Here is a 13231-nt window from a genome sequence, read left to right as displayed (position 1 = left end):
AAGGAAAGATACGTAGGGTGTTTATTTTTATTTATATATTTTTTTTTTTTTTAGCGTTTCGATTATATACCATTGTATTTTATTCCACTTAATTCGATGCCTCCATCATATTTCTTGGCTGTAGCATTAATAAAATAAACAAATTATTTTTGTTTAATATATTTTATTTGTCCTATTTTTTGAATATATGAATATTTCCTTTTTTTTTTTTTTTTTTTCTTCTTTGTTATTATATAAAATTATTAAGTCTTTAGTAATTTTTGTTGTAAAGTAGTTTTTTAAAAAAATACAAAAGTGTTATAATATATAATACATTTTTGAGATATATTTTAATCTTTCATTATATTTAAATCATTTATTTTTTTCATATATATAATATATATATTTAAATTTATATATATTTTTTTTTATCATAAAACAAAAAAAACTCAAAATCCTTACTCCTTAATAAAAGTAAGGATAAAAAAATGGAAAGTCGCCTTTTAAATAAACTAAACACACACAAAAAAAAAAAAAAAAAAAAAAAATATATATATATATATATATAATATATATATTACATATATTATATATATATATATTTTTTTTTTATTTTTTATTTAAATGTGTATAAGATAATGACCAATATGAATATACTTGCATATCTTTTGATATGCCCCTTTAACTTAATATATATATTTGACATTCCTTCATATATACATGAATTAAATAAAAGGCTTGAGAATGACGAGGTATTTATATATGGAAAGGAAATAAGAAGGAATGAATCTGTATATTCTTTATATTATGAAAAGTATTTATATGAATTGTCAAGAAGATATTATGATATAATATTAAAATATAATAAGGAGCTGGGGGTTGACCAAAAAGAAGAGTATAATTTGATAATGAATAGAGGGATAGATGGAAATAAAATAAAAAATAATAATAATAATAATATTAAAAATAATAATAATATTAAAAATAATAACAATAATAATATTAAAAATAATAATAATAATATGTATGATGAGGATTGTAAATTGTCACTATTAGATGGAAGGGAAGAAACCCCAATATACGAACTAATACAAGTAGAGATTTTCAAGAAGAATATTGTTTTAATTTATAAAAATGAAAAAACAAAATCATCAATAAAATTTATAATAAATAAAAGAAAAGATATAAATAATTATATATCTTTATGTTATAATAATTGTATATACAAACTAGATAAGAATGATTATAATATTTTAAAAAGTACAATAAATAATAGTAAAGAAAATATAATTAATAGTTCTTATATATATATGTATATAATATATTTTTTTTTATGTATATATATAGAAAAAAATTTATTTTTATATTTCCCTATATTATTACAAAAATATGAAATAATAACAACATTATTTATTGTCTTTATTCCTTTAATTTTTTTTGTTTTTTTTTATTTTTATTTAACTATTATCAAGTTGATAAGTTCATGTCTACTTTTATATATAACATTTCAATTCATATATTACACTCATGGTATACCTATAAATATGCAACACACAAAATTTAAACATACACAAAATTTTTATTTAACTATTATCAAGTTGATAAGTTCATGTCTACTTTTATATATAACATTTCAATTCATATATTACACTCATGGTATACCTATAAATATGCAACACACAAAATTTAAGCATACACAAAAGGAGGAAATACAAGATATAAAAGAGGATACAACATATATCAAGAAAGATATAAAAGAGGATACAACATTTATCAAGAAAGATATAAAAGAGGATACAACATATATCAAGCAAGACAAAATAAAAAATAATATATTTTACAACTCAAAAAAGGAAGATATGAATATATATTCATCTTCAAATGAAAGAGAAGAATATATTATACACAATTCATTGAAACATTTTAGATTAATGAATGCATGTATGACATATATATGTATCTTTGCTGTTGATTTTTATTTCTTTCCAAATCATTTTTGTAAGTCATATTATTATGGCAATACTTTAATGGATATAGGCATAGGTGCTTCTATAAGTTCTAGTGCATATTCTCAAGAAATAAGAAAATTTAAATATATAAAAGAAAAGAAAAGAATAATTGAATTAAAGCATATTATATTATTTATATTAGGAATATCAAGATTTATAGGAATATATCTTTTTAATTATAATTATAATATAAGCGAATATGGAATACACTGGAATTTTTTTTTAACCTTATGTATTACATTTCTTATATCTAATATATTCTTTATTTTATTAAAAAGGATACGCTATATTTTTCTTTTTAGCTTATTCTCTATAATTGTTTTTGAAATAGCCATATACTATTTTGATATACATAATTATATATTATTACAAAATGATAGATTAAATTTCTTTTCTTCAAACAAAGAAGGATTATTTAATATTATCGGTTCTATTAATTTATATTTATTTTCTTTCTCATTATTTAAATATATAACTAAGCAGACGACATACACAACAATATTGAATATTCAAAAAAAAAATAAAAACAATATGAACAATTTTATGTATTGTAATAACCAAATAAATGAATTTAAACAAGATAATACAAATAATAATTTTAATAAACAAATAAATTATAATAGTAATCAATTCGAAGAAGAAGAAGAAAAAAAAAAAAATTTAAAAAAAAAAAAAATTGTATATTATTTCTTATATATTCATTATATAATAAATACATATAAAGAAAAATATTATACCGTGTATTATATTATAAAATTAATTATATTATCATTTATTTTTTATATAATACATATAATTCTTAATATATATAAAAATTATAGTGTACGTATATTATGTAATGCAAATTATATATTTTTAATAACATCACTGAGTTTGTTTTCATGTGCCTTGAGTTTTTGTTTAGAAGACATCTTATTAAGATATAAAAAAAAAAAAATAAATATTGATATAAAAATATTAGATAAGATGAATAAAAATACATTGATAGTTTTTCTTTTCTCGAATATACTTGTAGGATTATTCAACATTTTATTTCAATCTTTATTATTACCTCTCATATTTGTAATACCTATATTAGTATTTTATTCTATCTTGATTCTTGTTTTTACAAAATATTTACCTTCCATACACTATTCACAAAAAAAAAAAAAAGAATGACCATCATAAAGGGGACTACACACACAAACAAATATATATATATATATATATATATATATATATATTAAATATATATGTTTATTTTTTATTTTTTATTTTTTTTACGTTGTTTTTTCTATATATATCTATTTATTCATATTCGTAATATTTTTGCATTGCATTTTTTATATAAGACGATAATTCTTTAACATCCATTTTAATATCATGCTTAGTAAGAATAGCGTGAAAAACTCTTATGATATTTTCTTCATAATTTTTTATTTGTATATCAACCTATAAAAATAAATGTATATTAATGATGATGATAAAACCAGCACATATAAATAAAAATATATATATATATATATAAATATATTTATATGTATATACTTATGTTTCTTTTTTATTTTTACAACCTTTGAATATAAATCATTAATTATATTTTTTTTTTCAAGAAATCGTTCACTTTGAAGTTTTTTATTTAATGTTTGTTCTTCCTTCATTTTATGTTTCAAAAGGATTGTTTCTTTTTGATCTGTAAATTTTTTTTTTTCCTCTTCATGTTGTTTTTGCATACATCTGCTGTGATATAACAAATAAAAATTAACATATACACATTAAAAATATATATATTAATATATATATATACATATATATATATTTATTTCAATTGATACAATAATCTATGTATTGTATATTTTTTGAGCATTACATTTTTTTTTCTAAGTTTTCTTTCTCCTCCTTTATTTTATTGACTGAGTAAATGATATGACTTTTATATTCTTGCATAGATATCTGTTCAGAAATTTTTGAGATATATTATATAAAGGATTTTCTCAAAAGGAATATATACATAAATAATTATATATATATATATATATATATATATATATATATTTTTATTTTTATTTTTATTTTTATTTTTACTTTTGTTTTTGCCTTTACGTCATCTTCAAACTGTTTACAAGCATTTACACATATTTCAGTGATTTTTTTTTTTTCTATTTCTTTATTATTTGTTATATTTAATAATTGTAATGAGATAGTTCTATATCGTCTATAAAAATAAACAAAGATAACCTTTGTCTCTACACAGTATAATATATATAAAATATAAATATATATTTATATATATATATATATATATATATATATTTATATATATATATTCCTTACTGTATTAACAAATTAACATCTTCAAGGATATTATTTTTTATTTCATTTATTTCATTTATATGTTTTTTTTTCATGTTCCTTATCATTTGTTCATATTTTTCTTCTGAATCCATTCTATTTTTTTGTTCTTCAGAATGTTTATTTTTGTATATGTCTATTGCCTTAATCAACTTGAAAAAAAAACAAAAAAAAAAAAAAAAAAAATATATATATAATATATATAATATATATAATATATATATGTGTGAATATCATATTTTCTTGTATCTCTTTATTTTTACCTCTGGTATATATTTCATACTTGATGAAAAAAAAAAAAAAAAAAAAAAAAAAAAAAAAATGTTAAATAATTTAATCGTACTATAATATATATATATATATATATATGTAATATTTTTTTGCTTTTACTTCTGGTTACTCTTTGGAATAATTTTCTTGTTATGATTATTTTTCTCATCTGTTTCACTCCTTTTGTTTTTTATGGACATAGATTTTTTTTTCTCATTCAAAAAATTATCCCTTGAAATGTATTTTTCTTTTTTATCTTTTTTTTTGTCTTTTTCAAGTTTCATTTTCAATTCATATAAATGTTCAATAAGTTGTTTCATCTGATAAAAACAAAAACAAAAATATATCAACTGGAAATATCAAAATGATACTATTCATTTATTAATATATATATATATTATATGTATACCTTTAAATCTATCATATCATTTTTATTTTCATCCTTATTTTCCTTGTATCCTTCTTTTAAAGTATAATTTATATAATTATCCATATGATTTTTTTTTAAAAAAATATGACTTAGTTCTACATTCGATGGTTTAACACTTGTGCTATCATCTTTTCTTTTTATCTTCTTATCCATATTTTAATTATATAAATATAATATATATATATATATATATATATATATATATAGATTATTTATATATGTATGCATACAAATAAATAAATTTAAGAAACATAAAAGAAAAAAGACAAAACAATGAAATAAACTTTTTTCTTATTATATTTAGAAATGTAAGAACAATATGATCAAACAATGAAATTAAAAAGTATAAAGAATTTTAAAATGACAAAAAAAAAAAAAAAATCAAATCAAATCAATTAAAAAGACTGAGAATATATTCATATTTTTTTATTTTCATCAAAATATAAAATAATATAAAAAAACAAAAAAAAAATCACCGAAACGGAACATATAAATATATTATATATATATATGTATAAATTTTTTGTTGGGCATTTGTATATTTTCTTTTTTATTAATAAGTCATATTATGTGAGTTTATTCATGTGGACATGTGCATGATCTTATTCAATCTTAATAACATAAAAATATATTAACAAAATATATAATATATATATGTGTATTCCTTTAAATAGTAAAAAAAAATATACAACATTTTGATTATATATATATATGTATATACTATACCTTTAAAATTGTATGAAATACATATTGGTGTTGTATAATATTTTAAATAAACACAAAAATATTACTTTGTAGAATGAAAAAAAAAAAAAAAAAATATATATAAATGTAAAGCATACATTCCATTATTGATATGAATAAATAAATAAATAAATATATATATATATATATATATATATTTTAATGTAACATAAAAATATTTTTTTTAAAATAATTATGTATAATATAAAACAATTTTTTTTAATTAATATCAAATTTAATCATCTCTATTCTTAAAACGCATCCTTCAAATAATACATATATATATTGTATATATTTATTTATTCATTTGTTGTGTTTATATTTTACTATCGTCATTCCTTTAAGCTAAAAAAAACTCCAAGGACTTAATCGTTTCTATAACACATCCTTTACTTTATTTTAATATACCCAATGAAATAAATATATACACACATATACATATATATATATATTTTTTTTGTATGATGAATAAAATATCACAACAGTTATTTTTCCTCTTTCTACATTTTTATTCCATTGCTTGCTTTATTCAGAATAACACTCGAAAGACATTCCATAATATTCTTCAGAATGAACAGATAGGAGATAAAGAAAGAGCATTATATAGAAAAGAAAAACGTCAAAATATATTTATAGGAAACAAAATGAAACATATAAATAATATGAATAATACACACAATAATAATCATCATATAGATAGAAAAGAACAAGAAATAGAAAACATAAACAAAATAAAAGAAGAAAATAAAAACGAAGATATATGTTTTATTGCTGGCATAGGAGATACAAATGGATATGGATGGGGTATTGCTAAAGAATTATCCAAAAGAAACGTAAAAATAATTTTCGGCATTTGGCCTCCTGTTTATAATATTTTTATGAAAAATTATAAAAACGGTAAATTTGATAATGATATGATTATTGATAAAGATAAGAAAATGAATATATTAGACATGCTACCTTTTGACGCTTCTTTTGATACTGCAAATGATATAGATGATGAAACGAAAAATAATAAAAGATATAATATGTTACAGAATTATACTATAGAAGATGTAGCCAATTTAATACATCAAAAATATGGAAAAATTAATATGCTTGTTCATTCTTTAGCTAATGCTAAAGAAGTTCAAAAAGATTTATTAAATACAAGTAGAAAAGGTTATTTAGATGCTCTTAGTAAAAGTTCCTACTCTTTAATATCATTATGTAAATATTTTGTCAATATTATGAAACCACAATCAAGTATTATTTCATTAACATACCATGCTAGCCAAAAAGTTGTGCCAGGTTATGGAGGAGGGATGTCTAGCGCTAAAGCTGCACTCGAATCAGATACCAGAGTTTTAGCTTATCATCTAGGAAGAAATTATAATATCAGAATTAATACTATCAGTGCAGGACCACTTAAATCAAGAGCAGCTACTGCTATTAATAAATTAAATAATCCATTGGAAATTAATACAAATCAAAATAAAAAAATGACTAACCATGATGTTCATAATATTATGAACAATTCAGGTGAAAAAGAAGAAAAAAAAAATTCAGCTAGCCAAAATTATACATTTATAGATTATGCAATAGAATATTCAGAAAAGTATGCTCCATTGCGTCAAAAGTTATTATCAACAGATATTGGATCTGTAGCATCATTTTTATTATCAAGAGAGAGTCGTGCGATAACTGGGCAGACTATATATGTGGATAATGGATTAAATATAATGTTTTTTCCAGATGATATATATCGCAAAGAAAATGAATAAATAAAAACATATACACATATATATATATATATATATATATATATTTTTATTTTATTTTTATGTGATTAGTTCACGAATAATAAGATACTCAACCCATTACTGTTTAATTATCAAATGGATAATTATACTGAATAATATATATTTAAACAAAAAAAAAAAAAAAAAAAGAAGTTTTTAAAAAAATAAAAAACAAAAACATTTATATATTTTTTAAAATAAATATAAAAATATATATATATATATATATAGAGAGAGAGAATTCATTTTTTTTTTTTTTTTTAAGAGGCATTTTTAATAATTTTTTTCAATTCTTTTTTTTGCCGACCATAAGTTACATCTTCTTCAGTTTTAAAAAATGGATAAATATTTTTTAATATTGAATCGGTACATATAATAATATTTTCTTCTTCTTCGTTCTCTTCTCCTAGTTCATTATCTGAACTTACAATTTTGCTATCACTTTTTTTATTTTTTATTAAATTCGCATACCAAATTTGTTCGTCTGTGTCTAATTTCTCATGATATATAATCTCATCACTTTCTTCATCACTGTCATTATATTTTGTTACTTCCTTTGGTTTACTTATAGAAATTTCTTTATTCTTTTTATTTATTTCATCTTCTATCACTTTTTTTTTTTTCTTATTAATATATTCATCCTTATTTAAATCTACATCAGGCAAATAACGTGGAACGGTAAAAAGCGATTTGTCACTCATTGTATAAATATATAAATATATAAATATAGATCTTTTTTTTTTTTCTTTTTTAAATCAAAAAAGTTTAATAATGTTCAAGCAATTAAAAAAAAAAAATTTAATGGTTATTAAAAAAACATTTTTAACAAATTTCTACATATTATAAAAAAAAAAAAAAAAAAAAAAAAATATATATATATATATATATATTTTCTAATTATGCGAAATAAAAATATATATGTTTAAAAATAATATAGAACAACAGCAGAAAAAAAAAAAATTATAAATTAAAATTTAAAAATATATAATTAATACATAATATAATATATATAATATGTAGATAATATATTTTTTTTTTTTTTTTTATTTGTGGTGGAAGGGCATATTTATTCTTTTTTTAATAATATTCTTCTAAATATAAAATATATATATATATATATATATTATCTATAATTAATACATAATTTTATTTATTATTTTTTTTTAAAAGATAGTCATAAAAAATAAAATAAATAAAAAAAGAATTATAAAAAAATGTGAGGATTTATAAATATGTTCAAAAATCTTTAGATAAAAATATATATGTTTAAAAATAATATAGAACAACAGCAGAAAAAAAAAAAATTATAAATTAAAATTTAAAAATATATAATTAATACAAAATATAATATATATAATATGTAGAGAATATATTTTTTTTTTCTTTTTTATTTGTGGTGGAAGGGCATATTTATTCTTTTTTTAATAATATTCTTCTAAATATAAAATATATATATATATATATATATATATATATATATATATATATTATCTATAATTAATACATAATTTTATTTATTATTTTTTTTTAAAAGAGAGTCATAAAAAATAAAATAAATAAAAAAAGAATTATAAAAAAATGTGAGGATTTATAAATATGTTCAAAAATCATTTAGTATGTGGATATTTGTATTATTATATACATACAATATTGGGTTCATCATTGAAAAAAGTAAAAAAAAAAAAAAAAAATAATTGTATATATTATAAATACATACATATTGTATGTATGAGATTATATATAAAAAATAAGAATGTTTTCATATTTTTTGGAATATAAATAAATATTGTACTTCAAATTAGAAGAGGAGTCATATATAAAATTAATATAATATATATAAAAAAAAGTAGATACATGGAAATGTTTATTTTTTCATAAAATGTAATATAATATATTATCACATATTATTTTGTTTTATTTTGTTTTATTTTATATTATTTTATTTTTTTTTTTTTCCATGTTGTGTATATGATTAATTATTGCTTGTTATACAAGAGAAAAGGAAATCTAGATTTTGTTGAAATTTATCATATAGATATATTAAACTTTTTGTTCTTTTATTATATTGAAATTTATGTTTGGGTGTTTTTGTTGTTTTATGTATTTTTTTGGAGATTAAATTATGATTTGTTTTTTTTCCTTTATTGATTTCTTTGTTTCTTTTATAAATGTATAGAGCTAATTTATGATCTTCTTTATGCATAAAATCATCATAAATAATTTGTTCGAAGGGAGAAATTTTTCTTTTTAGAATTTGATCAGGTTTATTAATACAATTGTTTTTTTTTTCTTCCATTTGATACATATGCATATGACTTCTATTGATTTCTATTAATTTATATAAGTTATCAAGTTTATTTTTCCATAAAAGTGCCTTTTCATTTCTTTTCTTTTTAAATTTTTTATATTTTTGTTCAGAATATTTGATGACATTATGAAATTGGTTGAATTTTTTTTGTAGTTGTTTATGAGTATATTTTTTCATTAATTGATCATTTTTACTTAGTTTTTTTTTTGCTTTATCTTTTTTCCTTTTTCCTTTTTTGGATTGTATAGATTTATTTTTATGAATAGCAACTTGATGTAATATTAAAGGAATTGATCCAATCAAAGGACCTAATATTAATCCTTTGGACCCAAAGGTACTAATAGACAAGACTAAAGATAATGAAACCAACCATGCATGTGTGTGTGGTATTTCATTATAAATACTTGTGCTGAAATAACAATAAATAAAAAAGTTGACTATAAAAAGTATGAGTGATATAATTTTTTGTTTTTTGATAATCCACAGATGTAATATAATAACAAGAATTAAAATTTCTGGAGAAATAACTGGTATGAGTGATAAAATAATACATAATAATGTTGGTACGTATATGATTGGGAACTGAAAAAAAGAAAATATTAACCATATATATAATGTATAAAAATATATTCTTTTCAATGTACATATGATAATTGCCTTTAAATTATTTGTAATATTGTAAAAAAATATACTTGATGGATCTACTACTAATAATACATCTTTTAAATAATTTAATACTGATTTTTTAGATGATATTAAATAATATAATGCTGTAAAAAATATCACTGCCTGAACAATTGCATCAAATGTAAACATAAAGAAATTAAAAAATATTAATACAAAAAATATCATTATTTTTAATAAACCATAACTATTATTAAATATTAAAAATTTTGTTAATTTACCCAAATCTTCGATTTTTTTTAATGATAAAAATAAATTATTTACATAACTCATAAATTCTTTTATTTTAAAATTCCGTTCTTTTGATGGATCATATATATTAAGCATAAAATTGTTACTTGTTTTTTCTTTACTCATATTTTTTAATCCTTGTAAATCAGTCTTTTCATTATCACTCTCTTTATTTTTATTTATATCGTTGTCCTTTTGTGAGCTAGCCAAATCATCCTTTGATTTAATATTATTATTATTATTGTTGTTGTTAATTTTATTATTTTTTTTTTTTTTTTTTTTTTTTTCTTCTTCACTTTCATGGCTAGCTCGTTCAGGTGAATTTCCTTTTTGTTTTTTTTCCACATTACCATATTGTCCTACTAAATTATCAAAAATGGTTTTAAAAATATTTTGACTTACACTATTATTTTCATTTTGATTATAATGATTATTTGTATCATTATTATTTTTATTATTATTATTATTATTATTATTATTGCTAGTATCTTCCACTATATCTTTTGATTTATTACTAGAGAAGAATTTATTTTTTGATAGATATTGAATTATTTTTTTTAAGCTGAAAAAAACACTTTTTTGATTTTCTTCTTTATCCATACATTTTTCATTTTTAAAATTGTGATTTTTTTCAAGTATATGTTTTTTTTGTTCTTTTAAAGCAAGAACGAATTTTTTAACATTGTATAAATTATTGTTTTTAATGATAACAAATCTTTTAACAAGTAAAGATAAGCAACAAGCTTTTAAAGAAACGTTTTTATTTTTTGTGAAGTTATATAAGTATATATTTTCATAAATATCTATTGCTCTTTTTAAATGGCTATATATAGAAGATATCGTAGTGTTGCTCAAAAAGGGTACCTTGCTTAAATCAACAAGTTCGTATAAATTTTCTATATCGTCCTTCCCTCTTTTCTTGTAATACCTTTTGAAGTTTTTAATAATGGACGCCTACAAAAAGGAAATATGTGCACATAAGTATATGTATATGTGTATATGTGTATATGTGTATATGTGTATATGTGTATATGTGTATATATGTATATGTTAACATTTATATGTTAACATTTATATTTTTATATTTTCATTCCATTTTGCATCTCTTTATTTGTGTCCAGTTTTTTTCTTACATTTTTGAAATTGACCGAGAGGTAATTGTTCAAGGAATTTATTATATAAACCGATTCTCCATATATATTAAAAATAAAAAAAACAGAAATAGAAGAAAAGATAATAATAGCAAGTATGATAATCAATATGGTCAATATATCATTCAAATATCTTTTATAAATAAAAGAAAGATCAAATGTAAAATGGAAAGAATATTTTTCATAATATTTTCTGTATATTTTATAAAAGTATTGGAACCAAATGATTTTGATAATTTTATAAAAGACATATAAAAAGAAAATACATGATGATATAGATAATAAGAATTCTTTATATTTATAAAAGATACCTCTTAGAATATAAAAAAATATAAATCTATGTAAAATTAAGAAATATATTTCACTATCATTACCATTTTCATAACTATCAAAACTGTTATTCAAATTATCTTTTTTTTCTTCTTTTTTATAAATTGGTTTTATTATTAAAAAAAATATATATAAATAAATATCTAATTCTTTTCTTACATTTTTTACAAGTTTATAAAATGCTTTTTTACATATATAGCTAGCTTTATTCTTTAAAATTAAATCATCTTCATGTTGTGTGTTATCTATATATTTCTGAAATATTTCATATTTATCTTCATTCTTATTTTCTTTCTTACAGTTATTTGTTTTTGTTTTCTTATATGAATCTTTTTTTTTATTTTTTATAATATTACTATGTCCATCTTTGTAATTTAAACATCTCATTAAATGATCATCTTCAATAATATCAAGTCCTTTATTTTTTATTAATCTTTCATTTGAATTGTTCTCATATGTTTTTGCATTCACGCTTTTTGAATTTTTTTTCTTTTTTATAATTTTCTTTATAAAAAATTCTTTTAATTTAACTTTCACATGATGTAAAGGAATGGAGATAATAAAAGCCCAAAACAAAGAATAAAAATAATACTTTAAAATTATATAGTTGTAATAAACACAAAGTATAAGAACAATACCTACAAAGGAGAAATTTTAGCAGGGCATAAATTATATGGTGTATGTTTTGACAATTTATTTGTTATAAAAAAATATAAAAGTATAATATATATATATATATATGTGTGTTATATATATATATATTTTTTATTTTAACCTATAAGGTATACAATAAAATGAACAACCGCCTTTTCTGTTTCATCTTTGAACAAATTTGTTGTTTTATTCATTTTCTTCAGTATTTCATTTTTAAGAAAATAAAAAAAAAAAAAATTAAATTAACAATAGACTAGAAGCAAAAAGGGGAGAAAATTTTTAATAAAATAGAATTATATTAATTACACTTATATACTTGCAACAGTTCA

General features: G+C 18.6%; 6 protein-coding genes across 6 annotated transcripts in view; 3 read left to right on the top strand and 3 right to left on the bottom strand.

The window, feature by feature from the left end:
* Positions 1 to 138, top strand: part of PGSY75_0615400 (putative ribonuclease) — a gene marked incomplete at both ends in the record, with an annotated part of 9089 nt that extends 8951 nt beyond the window's left edge. Inside the window, one exon of the mRNA XM_018784737.1 lies at positions 55 to 138. Coding sequence (XP_018642790.1) covers positions 55 to 138 — 84 coding nt within the window.
* Positions 139 to 617: 479 nt separating this feature from the next.
* PGSY75_0615300 (putative GPI-anchored wall transfer protein 1) lies at positions 618 to 3146 on the top strand (the record flags this gene model as incomplete). Its single annotated transcript, XM_018784735.1, has 1 exon — positions 618 to 3146. One exon carries the CDS (start codon positions 618 to 620, stop codon positions 3144 to 3146), a length of 2529 nt encoding a protein of 842 aa, XP_018642789.1.
* A 129-nt stretch (positions 3147 to 3275) lies between these two features.
* PGSY75_0615200 (hypothetical protein) lies at positions 3276 to 5172 on the bottom strand (the record flags this gene model as incomplete). Its single annotated transcript, XM_018784734.1, has 8 exons — positions 3276 to 3419; positions 3542 to 3707; positions 3838 to 3920; positions 4053 to 4182; positions 4302 to 4471; positions 4583 to 4601; positions 4710 to 4909; positions 4999 to 5172. 8 exons carry the CDS (start codon positions 5170 to 5172, stop codon positions 3276 to 3278), a joined length of 1086 nt encoding a protein of 361 aa, XP_018642788.1.
* A 1055-nt stretch (positions 5173 to 6227) lies between these two features.
* On the top strand, positions 6228 to 7526 carry PGSY75_0615100 (enoyl-acyl carrier reductase; the record flags this gene model as incomplete). Its single annotated transcript, XM_018784733.1, has 1 exon — positions 6228 to 7526. The coding sequence occupies one exon, from the start codon at positions 6228 to 6230 to the stop codon at positions 7524 to 7526; it is 1299 nt and encodes a 432-aa protein (XP_018642787.1).
* A 278-nt stretch (positions 7527 to 7804) lies between these two features.
* On the bottom strand, positions 7805 to 8245 carry PGSY75_0615000 (hypothetical protein; the record flags this gene model as incomplete). Its single annotated transcript, XM_018784732.1, has 1 exon — positions 7805 to 8245. The coding sequence occupies one exon, from the start codon at positions 8243 to 8245 to the stop codon at positions 7805 to 7807; it is 441 nt and encodes a 146-aa protein (XP_018642786.1).
* Positions 8246 to 9516: 1271 nt separating this feature from the next.
* PGSY75_0614900 (putative membrane protein) lies at positions 9517 to 13096 on the bottom strand (the record flags this gene model as incomplete). The annotated part of the gene is made up of 3 exons (XM_018784731.1): positions 9517 to 11721; positions 11901 to 12886; positions 13024 to 13096. The coding sequence occupies 3 exons, from the start codon at positions 13094 to 13096 to the stop codon at positions 9517 to 9519; spliced, it is 3264 nt and encodes a 1087-aa protein (XP_018642785.1).
* Positions 13097 to 13231: the final 135 nt, after the last annotated feature.

The sequence above is a fragment of the Plasmodium gaboni genome, chromosome 6, assembly GCF_001602025.1.
Source record: "Plasmodium gaboni strain SY75 chromosome 6, whole genome shotgun sequence".
In the NCBI taxonomy this organism is placed as follows: domain Eukaryota; phylum Apicomplexa; class Aconoidasida; order Haemosporida; family Plasmodiidae; genus Plasmodium; species Plasmodium gaboni.
The sequence above is the reverse complement of the archived record's forward strand: the minus strand, read 5'-3'. Positions and strand labels throughout refer to the sequence as shown.